The 23,511-nt window shown below is 44.1% G+C and overlaps 1 protein-coding gene across 1 annotated transcript in view; it reads right to left on the bottom strand.

Moving 5' to 3' along the window:
- LPGAT1 (lysophosphatidylglycerol acyltransferase 1) overlaps positions 1-21,654 on the bottom strand; it is an 89,465-nt gene extending 67,811 nt beyond the window's left edge. Inside the window, exons 1-2 of the mRNA XM_018576702.1 lie at positions 21,490-21,654; positions 1,457-1,721 (exon numbers count right to left, since the gene is read on the bottom strand). Of these exons, the coding sequence (XP_018432204.1) occupies positions 1,457-1,694 (238 nt within the window). The 5' untranslated portion in view covers positions 1,695-1,721; positions 21,490-21,654. The remainder of the gene's footprint in view (positions 1-1,456; positions 1,722-21,489) is intronic.
- Between the last annotated feature and the right edge of the window lie 1,857 nt (positions 21,655-23,511).

The raw sequence follows: 23,511 nt of genomic DNA, 5'->3' as shown, positions 1-23,511 counted from the left end.
TGGGGTGCAAGAATGCCAAAACCTTTATTTTTTATTTTGCACGTTAAAATGCACATTTTAGGCCAGAATACTCAACTCCAACCCCCCTTCCCCTAAAAACAAAACCAAAAAAAACTGGATTTCCTGGAAGCAGAGGCCTTGTTGAATAATAAAATAAATAGAATGTTGACAGTTGCAATTATTTATGTCACACGAAAATTGGGCTACTGTTATTACACACTGTATTCTGTTCTAATACACAATATTTTGTGGTAAAATATAAAAGATGAGATTGCATAGAGTAAATAGATACCAAATCTGTCTAGTCTCAAAACTAAGTGCACCTGTGAACCAGCGGAACACTACAGTACTCAAAATTATCCATGGGCGGCACTTAAAAGATCTTCAATTTATCTCTCCAGCGTGCACGGTGATACCCAATAAGTGCGGAACAATCGTCGTTTTTGTACAAGTGGGCATCAAACACACGTGTTTGTTTGCATGTGTACATGGGGGCCTTTTGAAAAATTTGTGGGGTGTTTTTTTAATTTTACGAAATATTCATGTTTTTAACTTAACTTTATTTCCATCACAACGGGAGGGATATTTTCCTATATACAAATACACATACAGTATATACCCATACCCACATTTAAGCTGCATTTCTTACTATTAACCTGGGCTTCCTTATTAAAGGGGACTGGAACTATGGTAGCTGTGCCCCCAAAAAAGCAAAGGTCTAATCACCAATATTGCCTGAGGTCCATGCCTAGTTAAACACCATGTATCGTTGTGGTGAAATCCATCTTAGTAGCGGAATGGGGCTTTGCTTCCTCATATCAAAGCTGCCCTCCCTGAAGATCTATTGGCTGATGGAAGAACAATCAAGTATCAACAGGAGAGGTGTAGGGAATCACACATCCACAGAACAAATGAAACAAAAGCAGGGAGATCCTTGTAATGTGGGTCTTCAGGTACAGTTCTATCTCCAGCAAGGAGAACAGTGAGTAGATTTCCGATCATGCTTAAACTTCACATTTGGTTAGTGATTGAACCTTTATTCTTACAGAAAACTGGGAAATTCCTTCTCCATGGATATACAGGATCTTTACGTAATTGTTCAAGCGAATGAGCATACTGTGTTCTTTAAATATCACAACCATTTCACTGTACGCAACCAAAGAGCAGAATATGTCTGCAAAAGTACACTGATTTATGTCAGTTTCCAATACACAATTTATACTCTCCTTCAAAAAACACACAACCCAAGTGTTGACTGGAACCACTGCATAGTGCACAGTCAACTTAAAAGTCAATCAACTGGTTATACGAAAGCCAACACATAGGATCTTGCATTTTAACCTTGTTTTCCAGTCTGTTACAGCAATTGCTGTTCAAGTACGGATGTAAAGATTCCAAATCCAGAGTACATGATTTTTATACAGTGAGAAAGATCCATGGTCAAAAGCTGACTTACCTGTGTACCCAGCAGTCCATCCCCATGATGCCACCATAGCCAGGAGCCATTTAAACATGACCCCTTCAATATACCAGAACAGTTTACTGTCTATCAGTCTGACAGGCTGCAGAGCTATTAAATAGAGTACATAGGACGGAATAGCAAACATGTTGTTGACGAACATGAAGGTAAATCGGATGATCATTTTCAAAATAAGAAATCCCATTTTCCGAATGCTATCCAGGGTGACCGCCATCTTGCCCTCGCAGTCCTGGCGCCGTGCCTGAAACCAGTATAACAAAAAAAGGACAAAATTAGCAAAAATCGTTAACATAAAAGAAGGTCAGGACACAAAGACAAAACAAGAGGAGATGTAAATGCAAAGATGTACAAAATATGTTTTCTATCCCTATCAGCTTGTTTTTTTCCTGTGTATTCCGATGGGGAGATGTCCCTCTATTTCCTGTCCCAAAAATGAAACAGACAGCAAGAGGAAGTCTCAACAAGTGAAGAGAACTCTCCTCCAAGTTGTCACAGAACAGATGTCCCCATTTGAATACATACCCTTGATTGCTCTTCTTGGGGAAGGTGGGGGCGGTATTTTGGATTTCCGCGTTTCCCCGAAAATAAGACCTACCCCGAAAGACCTAGGACTATTTTTTAAGATTCCTGTAATATAAGACCTACCCTGAAAATAAGACCTAGTTTGGAGAGATGGTATCAGCCAGCAGGGACATACTGTATTAAGGGGGATGACCGGTGACTCCCTCAGGCCAGCGCAGTGACAGGGAGCACTCCAGTAACATACTTCAACTAGGGATGCACCGATATATCGTCCGCCGAAACATATCGGCCGAAAATTGCACTTTTGGCTAAATGCCGAAAGTGCCATTTTCCTGCCGACACATTGGCGCATCCCAGGTTTCTTTCCTCCCCGCTGGGCGCTGCTCTGTGTCCCAGTGGGGAAGAGAGAAAGTGACGGCCGGCTGAGCGCTGAGGGAGGAGAGCGCTGTGAGAGGCTGGTGTCTCTCCTCCCACAACGCTCAGCCGCCTATCACAGTCCGGCAGGTGGATGGGGGTGGAGACAGCCCGCACTGTCACAGGAGGCTGAGCTCTCCTCCCGCACCGCCCCTCCCAGCCTGTGACAGCGTGTCAGAGAGGAGATTGAGGTAGAAGCACTCAGTGATCGCTAAGTGTTGTTAAATAATTGCGGGCATGGTATGTTGACTATATCCTCAATTATGAATGAATGGGAAGTGATCTACATCACCTCCTGTTCATTCATGATTGTGGTTATTGTAATCATACTCTTTCCTCATGTTATCAATGAACAGGAACACTCAGTATAGAGGATTCCTGTTCATTGATAACTGGGGAGATTGAGGACTCAGTGTTCTCATTCTCTTTTTCTATTTTAAAAAGGCAAAAATCAGGGATCTGTTTAGACCCTGAATATTTCCCCAAAGCCCCTAAAAGTAAAAGATAAAAATAATAAAAAATGAATAAGTAAAAATAAATGTAAAAAAAAAGTTTATAAAAAATATTTGAAAAAATGAAAATAAAAAGAACATTTTTGGTTTCGGTCTGACAATTTTTTTTATTTCGGTTTCGTTTTCTAAATTTCTATTTTGGTGCACCTCTATCACCAACTGCTGTCCTGAAGGCACTGCTTAATGTAATGGTACTTTACTGTAATTTGTACCGGTAAATGGTACCGTACTACTTTACCGCGCTGTCCACTGTCTGATGTCCCCACTGCTGCACTGCTGGTACCACTGTCCCTGATGGCAAAAGGAAGCCGGCGCTTTAGAAAGCAAGGCTGCGGCGGAGGTAGCAGATACTTCCTCAATAGCGCCGGTTACTGTGACAGGCGGAGTGATACCAGATAACTTTGGATTGTTCTACATTTTGTTGCGCATTAAAAAAAAATAAGACATCCCTGAAAATAAGACCTAGTGTGTGTTTTTGGAGCAAAAAAAATATAAGACAGTGTCTTATTTTGGGGGAAAAACGGTATCTGTCTTGGGGACAATGGTCAACAGGACAAATTGGGAGGGGGGGCATAGACATAAAACTTTCCCTACCCCATCCAGAACACAAATGTGTTTGCTTTACCTACAATTTATATGTGTTATCAGACTGGATTTGTAATTCTGTTCCAATAGTCTTGTAATTCACAGACCGCTGCCAACCAAGTGACCAATCTATCTCCTAGGTGTGCTTTACAGTTTCCTGTGTCACCTCTCCGCCTCAATGAACAATGACTGAGTATTACTACATAGGTGACATGCTGTAAGTGAGCAGGATGGTGACAGAGGAACCTGAAAATCTAGACTGGTAAATAGACTCATCTTCCTGTAGTGGGACAGAAGTGTGCAAATCACAAGTTTGGCTAAACAGAACTACACATACCGACCTTTAAACCAGTTCCCATATGTGTACTTAGCTGTCTGCCCGGAGGCCACTCTGACAATGAAATGCAAAAGGATGATGGTCAATGTGCAAGTAAAGTTTCACTTTATTGGAGTCCGATCAATAAGATAAATAGGATTCTGAAAGAGAACATTCTTATTGGCCAGTGCACAAATGGTGCACTTTTTGGTTTTCATTGAGCTATGATGTAAAACTAAATAATTGGAGGGAAGGAGACCCTACTTCATCAAGACTGACTCCACTGCTGATAAAAAGGACAGAGAGAGTCTTGAAAGTGCCAGTCCAAGGAATGAAAAGTTCAAAAACACTAATGCTAACAGGAAGACATAAAACATCCAACACGTTACAGGGGAATCAAAGATATCTCCCTTCTTCAGGGCTAGAAGACAAATACAAGGGGGTTGTAACAAAGAAGAAAAATACAAAACGTGGGTAACGGACAGAACTTTTAATTTCATCTTTTTTTGGCCAATTTAGCAGCAATCAGACAAAATTCAAGCCGTGTATGGCCAGCACTACAGTACAAAGGGCACATAATCCCACATACACTTTGATAAGCAGCAGACTTAAGCAGAGCATTCATATAAGCTGAGGAGCAGTTTTAGTTCTTTGACCCATCAGGCAAAACATTTGGAGAACGCTTGACTGATTGTAATGAAAGCACAGGTCTACTTGGGTCGCTATGGGTTACCATACACCTGCATTTAATAGAGAAAAGGAAGGCACAGTTTAGCTGAATCAGGGACAAGCAGCCTTTAAAAGATCCAAAATGGCATCAAACATTTGGAACATAGTCAAGAAACATATTGGGGGGGGGGGGGGGTGCACAAAAAATTTTTTGGGGGGGGGGGTTCTCAAACAAATCTCAAAAGGGACTCTACTGTATTATTCATCTTATAATAACTCTAAACATTAAACATGGCCCATCATGAACCGATGCAACCAAAGTTGCAGTTGAGTACTTTAAAGCCCATATCACATGAGCGATCCTGTCACTGGTGACAACGCACAATCCACAGGATCGCCAAGTGACCACGTTACTTGTTGTACGGGGCCACCCCCTCATTAGCAGGACCAGTGATATGTTCTCATGGTTGCAAGTCTCCTAGATTCTGCTGTCAGTTCCACAAGATGGAGGGGACCTGTGCGGTCTGCTGCTATATTCCCCAGCAGTCAGAAAGTATCTTTCTCCAAGCTAGAGGATAGAGGGATAGGCATGGGATGTGATGATGTTACAGCATGCAAGACCCCTATCCGTCATGCCCCACCTGTCAGGCTGGTGGGGTGCTAAAGAGAATGCTATAACTGAATGACTAACAAACAATTGCCTTTTTTTTTTTTTAAATAAACTTTTAATTTTTCATCCTTTGTTGCATCTCAGCTTTGCTGAGATGCAACAAAGTTGTTGAGATGCAACTTTACAGCCACTTCCTGCCTGCATGCACTCCAGCAATGGTTGCATGCAGTTTCTCAGGATGGGTTTCTTGATGGTGACACCAGTGGACCATGCTTGGGTAAGCCATTTCTGATCTCCACCAGAAGCCCATGTGACAGGGTGACAAAGCAGGAGCACAAATGGGAGAGCGGGGAAGAGTGTTGTCACAGGAAGTGCCCAATAGGGACCTTTATGACAGGATCACCAGTTGCTATTATGAAAGGTTCAAATTCTAAAATAATTAATGGGTTTACTATACTTTAGAAGTGTTTTGTGCACGCAGGGGGCACAGCTTTGACTGTGTAGGGCTCTTGTTCCTCTTTGCAAAAAAAAAAAAATTAAATTAAAAAGCATGTATAAATCATCAATACAAAGACTATATCCTTTTTACAAACGGTGCTCTACTAAATAAGGATAAAGCTTTCTTTAAAAGTCAGCCAACCAGACAGGCCGGCGATACAAAAAACACAATGCATCTCAAGTTTACTAAACACATCAGATACTTCAGCATAAGAGATGACCAGAACCGCGGTTAGAGAAGGAAAAATTTAAATAAATACAAGGAAGAGGAACTTTTTTCTTTTTACAGTTTAAAGAATTATTTCTGCTCAGACTATGGACATTAAAAGGAGAACTATGGGGTTAGGGCTTTTCCCCATAGTTCTCCTTAGGGTAACGGTAGGACACAAACTAGCGTCCTCCCATCACCCTAAGCTCAATTATGTCTGGATCTGCCCAGCTGCGTGAGTGACAGCTGGCTCTGCCTATCCAGAGGCAGAGCCAGCTGTACCCGCGCCCTCCCCCGTCCGTTCCGCCAGTCAGCGCTGGCGGATCGGAGCGGGGAATCCAGTTCCTCCCCCGTCACGGCAGAGAGCCGTGACAGGATGGAGAAATGAGTGAACGCCGGTATGTGTTCGCTCACCTCCCGATCTACTGAGCCGACCTGTGAGTTTCATTGAGAGAGGTCGGCTAGAACTATGAGGTGAGTGAAAAGCACTCCTTTAAAAAAGGTATTGCATCATCTTAAAGATTAAGAACATTAAAACAAGCTATCAATGAACTCTGTAGCTGCAGGCATTGTGCAGAAATTCTTCAAGGTTCACAACAGGGCCACTGAAATCACAGCTTTTGTACTTTTTTTTTTTTTTTACTATGGCAGCAGAATCCTGGCACCCTGCCAGCCTTCTAATGTAAACACACAGCAGAATTGCACTACATGCTTTTTTCCGGTGCATCCATTTAAGCCCATGTACTTATTTTTGAGCTGCAAGGTAAAAGGCAATACTCGGGTGTGAACAGGCACCACTGAAAATAGTAGGATTCTTAGGCCCCGTTCCCACTGCGCGATATGCAAATCGCGCGTTTGTCGCGCGATTTGCATATTGCGCGACATCGCGAGATTTGCCGCGCGATGTCGCGTTCAAGCTTGCATTGAGCAAGCTTGAATCGCGGCTAAATCCGCTACAAAAAGGGTCCTGCTGTAGCGACACACGACCCGCGACAGCAGGACCCTTTGCCCCATTGGATTGCATTGGAGCGCGATATCGCGCGGTAATTTGCCGCGATATCGCGGGAATTACCGCGCGATAAATCGCTCAATGTGAACGGGGTCTTAATGTTGGCATTAAGCTCACGCTTCAGGAAACATGGGGTAAGTGTTTTTCCCCATAGCTCTCATAAGGGTCACGGGAGGACATAAACTAGTGTCCCCCCATGACCCAAAGCTCAGTATATTGCGAGCTACAGCTCGCGGTATAGTGAGACGGCCGCAGCCGGGACAGATCCTGACTTACTGTCGAGATCCACCCAGCTGCGTGATTGACAGCTGGCTCTGCCTATCTAGAGGCCGCGCCAGCTGTACCCGCCCTCTGCCCCGTCCGTTCTGCCAGTCAGCGCTGAAGGATCGGAGCGGGGGGCGAATCCCTGCAGGGAGCCGTGAGTGACAGTCACGGCTCTCTGCAGGGAGATGATCGAGAAGTGAGCGAGCGACGGTATGTGTTCACTCACTTCCCGATCTATTGAGCCGACCTGTGACAGTTTCATTGTTACACGTCGGCTCGAACTATGAGGTTGAGTGAAAATCACTCGCTTCATAATTCTCCTTTAAGGATGAATCGCCTCACAGTACATGCAGCTACCAAGGTCAGCAGTGTTTTGTTTTTAATACTTCCTTCCTGCTTGTTAAGAATTTGTAAATACTTTAACCACTTCAAGACCACAATACATATATAAATGGCACTGTTCTGAAGTGGTTATAGCAAGTTCACAGGTGCTGCAGCAGCCATGATCTTGGTATGGTTCTTTTCAGTCCACTCCCGGCTGTCGCATACAAGTGTTTGGGCGGCTGTAGTGCCGTGTAAGCCCAGCTATTCTGGGCTTTGCAAATCTGCAATGAATACCTAACAGAGGATCTAACCTTCCTCCATCCACTGCCTAGGGTTACAATATAAAGAATAAGCACAATTTCCATGAGATCCCAACAAATGCTCTTCCACCAGCTTCTTACTGGTCTACTCCTGGTAGGACTGTGGGGACACAAATACCTCTACATAAGGGTATCAGAATTATGGGGTATTATGTATTTATTGTTCTGAAGTCGGGGTGGGGGGTGTTTGTGAGGATCTTTAAAGATATTTAAACCAAATCAGTAAAATCGCACACAAACTTCTACAACATAATGCTATAAATTAAATAGTCGTTTTAAGATTTTTAAATCTTTACCGCGTAACCCTGCCACGAGGCTCCTTGTTGAGGCACTTCCTGTTATAGGGTGACCACACTCTCTACCCTGTCTCCCGAAGGTGCTACTGTGTTGTCACCCTGTCACGTGGCCTTATGGTGGGGAATACAAGTGGCAGTTTCACACATTAGACCGGAATGGCCCACTGTTATCACCATCAGTAATCCTGGTTTGAGAAATGCCAGACCACTCGGTGGCCTGCATGTAGACAGGAGGTGGCCACAAAGAGGATGCAGGGAGATCAGCAGCATGGAGACTTAAAGATGAAAAAAAGGTGGAAAAAAGTACTGCATAATATACACGATTCTTTAGCAAGTTTAATGCCAATCAATTAGGATGTACATCTATAAAGTTTCAAGAACTTCTATTTAAGTTTAAGTTTGTCATCATATACAGTGGTGTGCAAAAGTATTCACCCCCTGACCGGTTTGCTAGACCTTGCAGATGAAAAATAGGATGGTGTTCGCGGAGTGATGAGGTCTTGGGTTGGCCTCATCTGACCAGACTACCTTCTTTCATATGTTATGGGAGCCTCTCGCATGCCTTTTGGTGAACAGCAAACGTGTTTGCTCATTTTCTTTCTGTAGGCCATGGCTTTTTTACTGGTCACTCTTCCATGCAGGCCAGCTCTGAGGTGTGTACGGTTTAAAGTGGTCCTATGGACAGAAATTCCAATCTCCACTGTGAAGCTTTGCAGCTCCCCAAGGGTTATCTTTGATCTCTTTGTTGCCTCTCTGATTAATGCCCTCCTTGCCTGGTCTGTGAGTTTTGGCAGGTTTGTTGTGGTGCCATATTCTTTACATTGTTTATTAATGGATTTAATGGTGTTCCGTGGGATGGTCAAAGTTTCCGAAATTATTTTTCCCTGATCTGTAATTCTCCACAACTTGGTCTCTGACCTGTTTGGAGAGCTCCTTGGTCTTCATGGTGCCGCTTGCTTGGTGGTGCCCCTTGCTCAGTGGTGTTGCAGACTCTGGGGCCTTTCAGAACAGGTGTATATATTCTGAGATGTGACACTTAGATTGCACACAGGTGGTCTTTATTTATCCAATTAAGTGACTTCTGAAGGTAATTGGTTGCACCAGATCTTATGTAGGGGCTTCATAGCAAAGGGGGAAATACATACGCACGCACCACTCTTGTTTTTTTTTTTTTTATCCTTTATACATTTTGTAGAACAAGTTATTTTCTTGATTTCACGTCAACATTTTGGACTATTTTGTGTATATTTAGTACATGTAATCCAAATAAAAATAAATTAATTCCAGGTGGTAATGCAACAAGACAAGAAAAAATGCCAAGGGGTGAATACTTTTGCAAGCCACTGTATGTACGGGGGCAGCCATATTTGCTCTACTTCCTGTTTAGTGACACTGTACAGTGACTGTGTTCAACTGCTCTTCTCCTCTAGCAAAAGTCTATGGCTCAGGCCTGACCAGACTTAAAATAGACACTTGCTCTGTATTAAAACCAGGGAACTGGCATTTCCAGGAGCTCAGGAATAAAAGTGCCCATACACTGCACGATTCTCGTACGAGAATCGCAGGAAATCCCGCGATCGTACGAGAATCGTGCAGTGTGAATGAAGACGTGCGACCGTTTCTACTGTACGGTCGCACGTCTTTTGTCTAAGGAGCATGCTAAAAAACCAGCCGAAAATCTTATTTTCGGCTGGTTTGAATGATGCTCAGGAGACGCCAAACGGGCCAGTGTGCGCACGCGCACACTGCCCGTTCAGCATTGCGGTCATCGGAAGCCCGCCCCTCAGGGTGGCGGGCTTGCAATGATCGCAAGTACGATCTGCCTGTCCAAGATGGGCAGATCGTACGTTTTTTAAATGACTTTACAACCATCGCAAGACTAAAAGGTCTTGCGATGGTTGTAAAGTGTATGGCCACCTTTAGTCTCCACCAGGAGCCCATGAGACAAGTGACAACCCAGGAGAGCAGTTGGTAGATAATTGTCACCCTATAGGTAGTGAATTGTCACCCTATAACCAGAAGTGCCTGATGAGAACCTTCAGGGAAGGATCATCAACTAATATTATAAAGAAAGCTGCAGGTTTAAAAAAAAACTGAAAACTATTTTTGAACTTACACGGGCATGTTAAAGCTTCTATGAAATTTTAGTGATCGGGTTTATAGATATTTAACTACATTTATACAAAGCATAAAGAAAATATAATAGTAAAAGGCCAATACAGGGTGTGTTTAGAGAAGTGCCTTTTCAGAACACAGAATGAATTGAGCCATACAGGGCCAGAGACAGAAGTGTTTCATGTCACAATAAACTTTGCAGAGACTTGTAAAGTATAAAAGATTAATGAGTCCTATTGATTAGTGTCTCATCCATCAAAGGACCCTTCGACACACACCTACAAAGAATGGCTTATCAACAATGTGATAAAACTGCCTGCTGTACAATTCATTGCTTATGCAGTCCCTTTTGGCTGAGAAACTACAAGTCCCAGCACACCCGGCTATTCCCTAAATGCTGAAAGGTGTAGGCTTGACTACTCCTGATCTATATAAAACTATCAGATCTCTATTTATATGAGTGTTCAAAGATACAGGAGAGTGGTCGGTCACACAAAACAGTCGCACTGCCCAAATCTGTCATTAAAGGTGATCTGTGGCCTAAACATAAAAAAATACATACACACACTTATTGGCATTCTATATTGGATTTCCCATGAGTTCTATCCCACTACCAATAACCAAATCCATCTAGAAGTTTGTAAACTTACTTACTGAAGATGCCAGTAGGATGGACTTCCTCAATGCACTGAGACATTTCACTCAGCCCGGTGAATATACACTTCCTTGTGTCACAACTGTCACTGAGCCTGACTTCTGAACTGCAACTGAACAATGTGACATTAAAATCGTTTACTGGAAGCAATGCATGATGACATACGTACTCTTGAGAAATGGAGATTGCATCACATCAGGCAGCAGGGAAATAGATGCAAAGCACACTGGGAATCCAGGAGGTTGATGAAAGTGATGGGCAGACAGAAGACAGCACTCACTATATAAAAGGGAATTTTTCCAATAGGTTTTGATTGCATTATCAATAACAACTCCAGTATGTATTCCTATTACACTGCTGATGTTATAACAGGAGAGTATATGCTGGGACTTTACACCCCCTACCAAAACTCTATTTTTGGATGGAGAGATTCAGTCTCTCTTTGTTCTGGTGACCACCATCACTGAGACACAAATGAAGGAAAAGCCAAAAACTTTGAGAGGGGAAATCTTCCAGTGATAACATTTAGGGATGCCAATATCATTGCCTGTACAGAGTATTGGAGCAAGTTGTCGTACTCACCCAAAAACTCCGATACCGGAACTTCCGGTCAGAGGGAAATTTCCTCTGATCGACAGTGCCACGAAGGAACATGGAGCCCTCTTCCCAGCCAATCAGGAAGGCGGGCAGCTCCATGCGGTTTGGCCAGCTCGATGTTGATTGGTGGGGAAGCTGGCTTTACAGCCCAACAGCATCAATCCAGGCCAAATAGCATGGAGCCAGCTTCCAGGCCAATCAGGAAGCCAGCCGGTGGGTAATGACCTGCCTCCCAGTCAATCAACATCGAGCCAGCCAAACAGCATGGAGACGGCTTCCCGGGCAATCAAGGTCCTGATCGGCCGGGAAGCCAGCTCCATGCTAGCGGAAATACCGGTATTGGCACTTTGCATTGACTAGTATCAAAATATAAATATTGGTACTCAACACTGAAAAAACGGTATCGGTGGATCCCTAATAACACTGTAAAGGTGCCCATACACTGTACGATTCTCGTACAAGAATATCGGGAAATCCCGCGATCGTACGATAATCGTACAGTGTATGGAAGGCGTGCGACCGTTTCTACTGTACGGTCGCAGTAGAAGCAGGCTTGAAAACCGTTAGTGGCCTGCTTGTTCGACAACTGCCGAACGGGCCGGTGTGCCCACACTGCCTGTTTGCAGTGATCGGAAGCCCGCCCCTTACTGCGGTCATCGGAAGCACCGCCCCTAAGCGGGGCGGGCTTTCGATGATTGTAAGTACTATCTGCCTGTCCAAGATGGGCAAATCGTACGAGCTTTTAATAGGCTTACGACCATCGCAAAACAAAAGTCTTGCCATGGTCGTAAGGTGTATGGGCACCTTTAGTAAACACTGGCTAAGGGCTTGTTCACACCATGTCCATTGAGCAGTGTTTTTCTGCACATCGGGCAAAAGTAATCTTAACCCTTGCTGGGTTGCAGTTCTGCTTTCAGAACAAACAGTACTTTAGCAAACTAAAAAAAAAAAAGACTCGCTAAGGATTTAAATTTACTTGAAATGATATGTAAAGGAATTATAGGTGGAAAAAGGTAGGAAAGGAGTTAGATCCCCTTTGCCAGGTTTTATTCCTGGTGACCATTATCAGAGAGAGATGGGAAACCCAAATCCATGGATGTCAGAGTCACCAGAACTAGTGTCCCCCCAATGGAAACTTTCCCATCTATTCCTGTTGTGATGACAACCCAAACTTGGGGATTTTCTTTCACTTTCAATGATATACAAGTACCTGTAATAAATAATAATAAATACTGGTAACCAGGACAAATAGAGGGTGAATCACCCTAACAGGGACACAGGCAGCAATAAAAACCTGTCAGATGTTCTCATCCCTCCGCACTCTATCCAAAACTAAAACTGGCTTCAGTTTCACTTGAATTTCCTCTCATTTCCTGTTGCATCACCAGGACAGGAAGTGAATGGAATTCTCCCCTGCGCAACACAGGCAGCAAAAAAATAACCTGAAATAAATCCCATCTCTTTTCCCTACTCTTATCTAAAACTAAAACAAACAAAGGTCTGGGCTAAACTTACATGCGTTGCATTCATTTTAAAAGTAGGGTTAAACTCTCAAACTTTATTCAATAATGAATCCATTTTAAAGAGATAAAACATTGCCCAGTAAAGTATTTATTAAAGTCATTATTTTTGCCCAAGCACTTGCAGTCATCGTGTTTTCGAACAGCTCCAACTCTCTCAGCTCGGCTTCCCTGAACTTCCTGCCCAGTACAAGATCACAAGAGACAAGACAGAGCACAGTCTCCAGTAACTTTCCATTCACTGGCTTGGAGCATGGAGGAGGGGGGAAGCAAGGTGCAGAAGATTGGTTTGCTTTGCTGTGTGTTTGTGGAGACACACCGCTTATTAACACACAAAAGGTGACTCCATAGGACCCTGCAAGGGAAAGGAGTAAACCTAAAACAGGATAGCAGGGTCAGTGCTCAGGGGACCAGCTGATTCTGCAGGAAACTAACATTTTTAAACATTTCATCAGCATTTTAAAATTGCTTAAAATTCTTTTGATTTATTTCACTTTAAAAGAGACCTTTATGACATGGGAAAGGCCAACATGGAGGCCAAGTGAACTAAAGGTTACACAACACCACAATTTCATGGTGTTTACACCCTCAAAGGGTAGGAGATATGTCTCTTCGGTGGGCAGGGATGCTGCCCATAAACACGGTCATTATGGGGGTGGATAATTAGGATTGTGCCGTGCTAGGGGGAGTAAGATGCTGCAGGTGAATACAAGTGTATGTAGGTTGGCAGAGCAGTGTTACTGGGTGTATATAGTGACATAATGAAAGGGGAAATCAAGGGGGCGCTATATATCCCCTCGGTTTCTTTCATATGTGAGAAACCAAGCTCAAGTCCAGACCGGGTTTTCAGGATGACTTTGGGTCTTGTGTGATCCGGACCAGGCTTTGTCTCTCACCTGTGAATGATCGTCCAGGTCATATAAAAGGATGGAAGGAAAAAGGGGTTTATTTTTTCAATTGCACTTCGCAACCTTTTAACCATTTGCCATCTGCCTATTTTGAATACACGGGCGGGCGGACATGATTTTCTTATTCTGCTCGTTTCCTCTCTCTCTAAAGGTGGAAGTGATGTCTATTACATCACTTCGGCCTTCAGCTGTCATTTCTCTGGCTGCTATAGCCAGAGAAGAAGCTGGTGAAGCAGATCTCTGAATTATCAGCTTCTCTGGAGGTCCCAAGGTGCCATTAGGGGTCTTAGAGACCCCTGATGTCTCCATAAAGAGGACCGGTCATTGTATATTGGCTATCACAGAGGATTTTAATCCCAAAAAAAATTTTTTTTAAAAAAATGTAAAAAGTCTCATATTAAAATATAATTTAAAAAAAAACCCAAAATATTTAAGTCCCCCACAAAATATTTAAGTCCCCCACCCCCGCATGCAAGCACATAGAAATGTAAAACATGCGTCGGGTGCAAAAACAATGATTAAGCCACACGTTGCATATCGCCGCCAACATGGGCGTGTGAATAATAATGTTAGAGCCAATCAATCACTGATGACACTAAACTAATGAGCGGTAAAGGCTTTTAAAGCATCGCCTTTGGCAAATTTTAGGCATGGTCGTTTTTTTGCGATTTCGCAGGCACACGCAATTTTAAAGCTTGACATGTTTGGTGTCCATTTACCTGACGTGACCCCCGTCTTTTATATTTTACCCAAAAATAGGCTACTGGTAAATGTTTTATAACATATCATAGGGAACACAGGTTTTTTTCCCCTAAATTTTTTAAACTTTTTCCGTTATATAGTAAAAAATAAAAACCGCAGTGGTGCTTAAATACCACCAAAAGAAAAGCTCTGTGTCCCCAAAAAAATGGTAAAAATTCATTTGAGTACAGTGTTGTATGACAGAATAAATGCCAAAGTAATTTAGCGCTGAATACTGAAAAATGGCCTGGCCAGGAAGGGGGTTTAACGCCCCGGTCAGCAAGTGGTTAATAAAGTTGACTGCAAGTCAGAATTTGAAAGAACTTTGCTGGCTGGACTACCCGATTCCCACTTGCGCTTCACCCTATATACTGTATATATCTTCTCTCCTCCATATACTGGAATGGAGAAGGAGGAATAATTGCTCAACAATTGCTCATTTACACAGTAAATGATTTATCCATTTTAATGATATCCTTTGAGATTGATCTCATGAGACTGATCTCTAAAGAGAACCCGAGTCATGAGAGAAAACATGAGAGGGTGCCATTGCTAACATTTCCTGCATACAAATGCTCGCTGGCTGATAGTCATGCTGGTCCTCTGTCTTCTGAAGACTCACTGTCACCTTGGCCATGCCGTGTGTGTCTGCAAAGGCCGACCCCATGTACTCCCCTTACCTGCGCTCCCTCGCAGCTCCTTTGCTCTTCTGCAGCGAGTCCAGGTGCTGTCACCGATCCTTTGCGTCACCGAGCAGGTAAGGGGGAGTACAAGGGGGTCAGGGGATAATCTTTGGAGAGACAAAGTCACTTTGCAGTGCATAAGGTCATCGTCCGGTATTACATTATCTTCAGTACAGGTACAAAAAATTAAGTACAGAGGAAGGTAAACTCGGCACACAAGTTGTGGTGAAACTACAAATACCATCATGCCTGTGATTGTCAGAGTCTTGAAACGCCTCATGGAACTTGTAGTTCCACAACAGCTGGAGTGCTATGGTTGCCTACCTTGATATAGTATTTTAAAAAGGGAGGCCCAGTAGTGGCAGCCGATCTATGTAACTGGCAGCAGATCTACTTTACTTAGTTTTCTACTTCTAGTTCACCCCAAAAACAGGCACGAAGTTTCAGCACAAACCTACAGACATGAGCATGTCAGTCAACCAGGCAAGTTTTGGGGTACACTGTCACCTTGTCTAATCAGGACCTAATGACAGTCTATGTATGCTCTCTCCCACGTCACTTTATAGTCACCACCTTAGAGTTCCCCCACTCCTACTTCCTCCATTGCAGGGGGCAATTTATCAAAACGGGAGCAGAGAGCATCTGGAGCAGTTTCACGTGGCAACCTATCACCTTCTCTAATTTTCAAAGCTTAACTGAACAAATTGAAGATAGGAATGGATTGGTTGCCATGGACAACTGCTGCAGATGCTGTCTGCTCCAGTTTTGATAATTTCCCCTCTCAGTGATTTTGGGTATACGGGAGTATGCAGCCTGCGCCTATGATGCAGTATTCCGGACTAACAGCCCATCGCTAGGCCCGAGCACCATCACATGCCAGAGAGGATGACATTACAGTCCGTCCATTCCCATAGCAGCTAAGAAAGAAGAAGCGGTGGGGAAGGCAAGGTGACACTGTCTCTTTGGATTGAACCTGTTCTGTGCACAAGCAACAGGTTCACTTTAGCTGCACACACATGCGCACACTCTCCATTCCTCTACTCCCCAGAGTGCAGCAAGAGAGCTCTGTGTAAGCTTCAGTCAGAGCTTAGACAGTACTAAGGACACTCCCCTCCACCATGTGACAGCACTGGGCCAATCACCATGTCCCAGTGCTATCACATGGAGAGGGCCACATGCTCCTCCAAACCTGGAAGTAATATAGCTCTGCTCAGGGCAATGAGTGGAGCATCGTGGAAGCAGCATGACGTTATAAGTTGCTGGGGTGGGGCATTAATACAAACTTGTTTCTGTTCCCCGTATGGACAGGAAACCAGTCATAAGAAAAACAAGGAGGGGGCTCGTCAAGGATCAGCCATTGCTGGCCCTTTTACTGCAAACCCAAGTCCCTGACCAGAACAAAGCTCAACATAAAGGACCTGTGAGTTCCCTCTGACTTTTTTGGTCTGCACAATCAGAGACTAAAACCATCGGCTCAATATAACAGCCGGAAAATGACCATTTTCAGCAGGAGATCAGCAATGGCAGCCCCCAGATTTCTCTAATGGCTGGTCGCTTCTGTTGTAAAGCCGACAGTCGGCTCTACAAGTTTAAACAGAGTCCCGGCGGCAAAAGTCACCGGGAGTCTGTTTAAACAGCCCCGATGCTGGCGACGTACACTGTACGTCGTCAGTCACGAAGGGGTTAAAAAAGGAGGTCAATTACAAGGTGATAGTCCACAGAAGAGAAACTACAGACAAGAGGATACACAGATGGCCCAGCTACAGCTCAGAAGAGACACGAGGTAGACCACGTACAAAGACAGACAAAAGAATAGCCGTTTCTATATACGTATACTACTGTGCAGACAGAGCTGACATAACCCCACATGACACGACTGGGCAGAGTTTCTGGAAATGTATAATAAAGGCTCAAATCAAGATAAGGATCTTTTTTTCAGTCTAGGGCTGAAACCACTAATCGATAAAAATCGATAATGACATTGTCAACGATTCTCATTATTGATTAGTTGATTTTCGATTAGTTGCCGCTCTGCTCCTCCGTTCTCCTCCCCACTGGTGCTGTCTGCAGCGGTCTGTGTCCCTTTCAATCCCCGCTGCTCCCCCCGCCTGTATTGACAGAGGCAGTGGGGACACGGACCGCTGCAGCCAGCACCAGTGGGGACGAGAGACTGTGGTGACTCTGCATTCCCCTATTGCTGCTTCAGTCCTCCTCTGCCCACCCATGCCCCCTCGTCTGCTGGTGTTCTATCAATCCCTCAGAGGGATTGATAGAACACCAGCATCAAGTCTCCTATCAGTGGCTGGAAACAATAGCCAGCCTGCTATTAGATATTTTTAATTGCAATAGCCCATAGCAGGATGGCTATTGCACCCGCCCACTGCCTGCTGTCAATCAGGCAGTGGGCGGGTGCAATAGCCAGCCTGCTATTGTAATTTAAAATAGCCAATAGCAGGCTGGGTATTGCTCCCAGCCACTGCATGCTGTGTTTACATTCAGCTGCCTCAGCAGGCAGCTGTCATTCCCCAGTGAAGTGGAAAGGTGACATTAGGGGTGGAATAGACCACCTAATGGCACCTTAAAGAGCACCTGTCATCTTAAATGTGCTATCACATAAGGGGCTTGTGAGCCACCCCATGCATATAGAAGCAATTGAGCTAAAAAAGAAAAAAAATTAATTAAAAATACTCCTAAAAAAGTCCCCCGACCCCGCAAACGCTCGCATACTAACGGAAACACAAGTCGGGTGCACCCATGTATGAAAACGACGATTACGCTACACATTCATTTCAATGTCACCCCTAAAACGCCTCCCGCCCGCACTCTAACGCACGGTACTGCAGTGCCGTGCGATTGCAAAAAATTTGCCTACTGTTTTATTCTGAAGTAAACTTTGTAACACTCCATTTGTGTATTTCATGTTAAATTAACAAATGGTATTTTTTTTTTCTTTACCCGATTAAATAAAAAATGAAAAAAACAAAGCCTACTATTGTAATTTGAAATAGCCAAGGTATCTATTGTTCCCAGCCACTGCTGGACGTACACACATACTATCGGAAACACAAGTCGGAGGCATCCACATACGAAAATGACTATTGCCCAACACGTCAGGTATTGTTGTGTGTGCCAGAGTGCAAGCAATAATTATTGGGCCAATATTCATGGCCAACGCTAAACTGATGCCCGGGTGCGACGTATATCTAAAATTAAATTTTTCTGTCCAATTTTGGTGTGCAATTTTAAATAAGAGATTGGTTATTTTATTATATTGGCTTGGAGCTTTTCAATTCAGATTATTTTAAATCCATGAAACGAATTAAAATGCCTAATTAAATAATTACAAAACAAAAAGTGGCATTTTTGCTTTCGGCCTGACAAATTCTACTGTGGTGCCATTCATTTCATAGCGTGTGATTGCAATTCTGAATAATACATACATACATTTTTTTTTTTATTACACAACTACACTGGAAAATTATTGTTTGATCCCCTGCAGATTTTGTAACTTTGCACACTTACAAAGTAATGAAAGGTCTATAATTTTTATCATAGGTGTATTTTAAAATGATAGAGATTGAATATCAACCAAAACTCCAGAAAAAAAACATGATACAAATGTTAGAAATGGAGTTGCAGTTCAGTGAAAAAAATAAGTATTTGATCCGCAAGCAAAACATGACTTAATACTTGGTGGAGAAACCCTTGTTGGCAAGCACAGAGGTAAGACGTCTCTTGTAGTTGGTTACCAGGAGGGATTTTGGTCCACTCTTTACAGATCTTCTCTAAATCCTTAAGGTTTCTTGGGTGCCGCTTGGCAACTCGAAATTTAAGCTCCCTCCATATATTTTCTATAGGATTAAAGTTTGTGCTTCTTCTTGAGCCACCGCTTTGTTGCCTTGGCGGTATGTTTTGGGTGATTGTCATGCTGAAAGACCCATCCACGACCGATCTTCAGTGTTCTGGCTGAGGGAAGGAGGTTGTCATCCAAGATTTTACAATTCATGGCCCCGTCCGTTGGCCCCTTAATGCAGCAAAGTCAGCCTGTACCTTTAGCAGAGAAACGGCCCCAAAGCATAATGTTTCCACCTCCGTGCTTGACTGTAGGGATGGTGTTCTGAGGGTCATAGTCAGAATTTTTCTTCTTCCAAACATGGCGAGTCGCGCTAATGCCAAAGAGCTCGATTTTGATCTCATCTGACCGCAGCACTTTCCCCCAATCCTTCTCTGAATCATTTAGATGTTCATTGGCAAACTTCAGACGGGCCTGTACATGTGTCTTCTTGAGGGGGACCTTGCGGATGCTGCCGGATCTCAATCCATGGCGGTGTATTGCGTTACCAATGGTTTGTTGGCGACTGTGGTCACAAATGCCTTGAGATCATTCACAAGCTCCTCCCATGTAGTTCTGGGCTGATCGCTCACTTTTCTCATGATCATCCTTACCCCATGAGGTGAAATCTTGCATGGAGAACCAGGCCGGGGGGCGATTGATGGTTATTTTGTATTTCTCCCATTTGCGAATAATCGATCCAACAGTTGTTTCCTTCTCACCAAGCTTCTTGCTGATAGTCTTGCAGCCCATTCCAGCCTTGTGCAGGTCTACAATCTTGTACCGAACGTCCTTTGACAGCTCTTTGGTCTTGCCCATGGTGGTGAGGTTTGAATGGAAGAAAGAGATTGTGTACAGGTGTCTTTTATATACATAATGAGTTGTGGTTAGGAGCACCTTCCTAAATTGACAGGACTCATCTGTGTACCACATCATAATTGTAGATAGATCTAAGTGGAGACATGAACTCTGGGATGGATTAGAGATGACACTCCGGGCTGTACAGACATGGATGGATTAGGTACATAGACAGCCTAGACATGGATATATTAAGTAAACAAGGATGGATTAGAGTGCATGATACCCTATAGATGTATAAAAGGATGGATTAGAGTACAATACCCTATAGATGTATACAAGGGTGGATTAGAGTACAATACCCTATAGATGTATACAAGGATGGATTAGAGTGCAATACCCTATAGATATATACGAGGATGGAGGAGAGTGCAATACCCTATAGATGTATACAAGGATGGATTAGAGTACAATACCCTATAGATGTATACAAGGGTGGATTAGAGTACAATACCCTATAGATGTATACAAGGATGGATTAGAGTGCAATACCCTATAGATGTATACGAGGATGGAGGAGAGTGCAATACCCTATAGATGTATACAAGGATGGATTAGAGTGCAATACCCTATAGATGTATACAAGGATGGATTAGAGTGCAATACCCTACAGATGTATACAAGGATGGATTAGAGTGCAATACCCTACAGATGTATACAAGGATGGATTAGAGTGCAATACCCTATAGATGTATACAAGGGTGGATTAGAGTACAATACCCTATAGATGTATAAAAGGATGGATTAGAGTACAATACCCTATAGATGTATACAAGGGTGGATTAGAGTACAATACCCTATAGATGTATACAAGGATGGATTAGAGTGCAATACCCTACAGATGTATACAAGGGTGGATTAGAGTACAATACCCTATAGATGTATACAAGGATGGATTAGAGTGCAATACCCTACAGATGTATACAAGGGTGGATTAGAGTACAATACCCTATAGATGTATACAAGGATGGATTAGAGTACAATACCCTATATATGTATAAAAGGATGGATTAGAGTGCAATACCCTACAGAAGTACACAAAGATGGATTACAGTACATGATACCCTATAGATGTATAAAAGGATGGATTAGAGGGCACAATACGTTATAGATGTATATAGGGATGGATTACAGGGCATGGTACCCTATAGATGTATGCAAGCATGGATTAGAGTACATGATACCCTATAGATGTATATTATGTATACAGGGATGAATTAGAGGGCATGGTACCCTATAGTTGAGGATTATTGGGGAGGTACAATGCTGTATCGCCATGGTAATATTATATATACAGATGAGAATTATTGGGGGATGTACAGAAGAGGATTATGGGGGAGGGAGTACAGTTATGTATAGACATGGAATTATATATATTATATACTACGTGAAGATCACCGATCTGTGCAGTGTGGACAGATAGACGGACTGATGGATGGACAGCACTGCGCCTGCGCACATGCAGCGGCGTGTAACGGCTGTGATCATCCCGGTTTCCCTCCCCCACTACCTATGCCCATCCCCGGGCATCATCTCCCCTGTGGCCGGCTCACCTGCGGGGCCCCCGGATCCCGGTGTGTGAGCGATGGAGGAGCTGGCGGTGGGAGAGCCTTCCTCCACCTCCTCCTCCTCCCAGCAGCGCTGACTGCGATCCCCCCTCCAGCCCTGTTCGCACTATCACAGACCCGCTCACCGATTGGGGGAAAGCGGGCGGAGGATCGGCCAATAGCCAGCCCAGCGCAGACCCCGCCTCTGACGTCACAGAGGGAAAGGGCGGGGCAATGGCGGCTCGCCGTGATTGACATGCGGGGTGCTACTAACTGTCCGCTGGTGGGGAGGCGGCGGAGGTGACCGGCGAGGGCTTTGCTGTGATGGGAGGATGCTGAGCCCGGGGAAAGGAACTGTCCGTCACCGGGAAGACGTTCCACCTTGTTATGTACTATCACTGTGCATGCAAAAGGGTTCTAGAGCCACAAGTGTCAACGTTTCCATGTTGACAGAGGTCTAGAGCCTCAACTGTCAATGTTCCTCTATTCTCAGGGTTCTAGAACCTCAACTGTCAATGTTCCTCTATTCTCAGGGTTCTAGAACCTCAACTGTCAATGTTCCTCTATTCTCAGGGTTCTAGAACCTCAACTGTCAATGTTCCGTTATTCTCAAGAATCTAGAGTCTCAAGTGTCAACACTTCTGTAGATATTTGCGTGTCAATGATCCCCTGTTGGCAATGTTCTAGAGCCTGAAGTGCCAGTGTTCCACTATTGTCAGGGTTCCAGAGCCTCACGTGCCAATGTTCGGATATTGTCATTGATCTAGAGCTTCAAGTGTCAATGTTCTGCCATTGGCATGGATCTAGAGCATCAAATGTCAATGTTCAATCATGTGCAAGGTTATAGAGCCTAAAGCGTTTATGTTCTGCTATTTGAGGGGTTCTGGTGCCTCAAATGTTAATGTTCTGCTATTGGAGGGGTTCTAGTGCCTCAAGTGTCAATGTTCTGCTATTGTAGAGAGTCTAGTGCCTCAAGTTCTGCTATTGGAGAGGTTCTAGTGCCTCAAGTGTCAATGCTATTGTAATGTTCTGCTATTGTAGAGAGTCTAGGGCCTCAAGTGTCTATGTTCTGCTATTGGAGAGGTTCTAGTGCCTCAAGTGTCAATGTTCTGCTATTGGAGAGGTTCTAGTGCCTCAAGTGTCTATGTTCTGCTATTGGAGAGGTTCTAGTGCCTCAAGTGTCAATGTTCATTTATTGGCTGGTTTCTAGAACCTCAAGAGATCCACCATTCATCAAAGGTCATTGCCCATGTTATAGAGTCTTGGGTGTCACCTCTTGTAAAGTGTCTATGTTCTGTAACCTCAAAGAAGGTACATGGAGGATCTCTGCACCGACCTCCACCCCAAACCCCCCCACCACCACTACCACCAGGAGAAAGAAGAGGCACCTGAATACCAGCTAAGTGCACTGTAAGTCCCTTTTCTTTCTTCCTTACACTGTGCGTCACTCTGACCCTACGCTGAGCGTCACTCTGCTCCTGCGCTGAGCGTCACTCTGACCTCTGTGCTGTGCGCCACTCTGACCTCTGCTCTGTGCGTCACTCTGACCTCTGCGCTGTGCGTCACTCTGACCTCTGCGCTGTGCGTCACTCTGACCTCTGCGCTGTGCGTCACTCTGTCCTGTGTGTTACATTACTGACCTTTGCGCTGTGCGTTACATTACTGACCTCAGCAGTGTGCGTTACATTACTGACCTGGCGGAGTTAAGGCCGGGGCAGGGTAGGGGTTAGGTGAGGCAACTGGTGGCGAGTAACTTTTAAGGCCTGGCTAGTAGCTCAGGACTTGAAATTTTGAGCCCTGATCTAGAACCTCCGATGTCAGTGTTCCACCATTGTCAGGGTTCTAGAGCATCAGGTGCCAGTGTCACATGTTCTGCATGAGGAAGGGGATCCTGCGAGACCTCGAAACGTTGCACCAGTGTGATGTGCTGCATCTACGTCAATAAATAGAGGCATTTGATCTGCAATTGGAGTGCCGGTATCTCATTTCTACTTGTGCCCATGATGGCTGCCATCCGTCCTTCACAAC

The sequence above is a fragment of the Nanorana parkeri genome, unplaced genomic scaffold (genome assembly GCF_000935625.1).
Source record: "Nanorana parkeri isolate BGI_ZX_2015 unplaced genomic scaffold, ASM93562v1 scaffold1, whole genome shotgun sequence".
In the NCBI taxonomy this organism is placed as follows: Eukaryota; Metazoa; Chordata; class Amphibia; order Anura; family Dicroglossidae; genus Nanorana; species Nanorana parkeri.
This window is presented reverse-complemented; position numbering and strand designations above follow the sequence as displayed.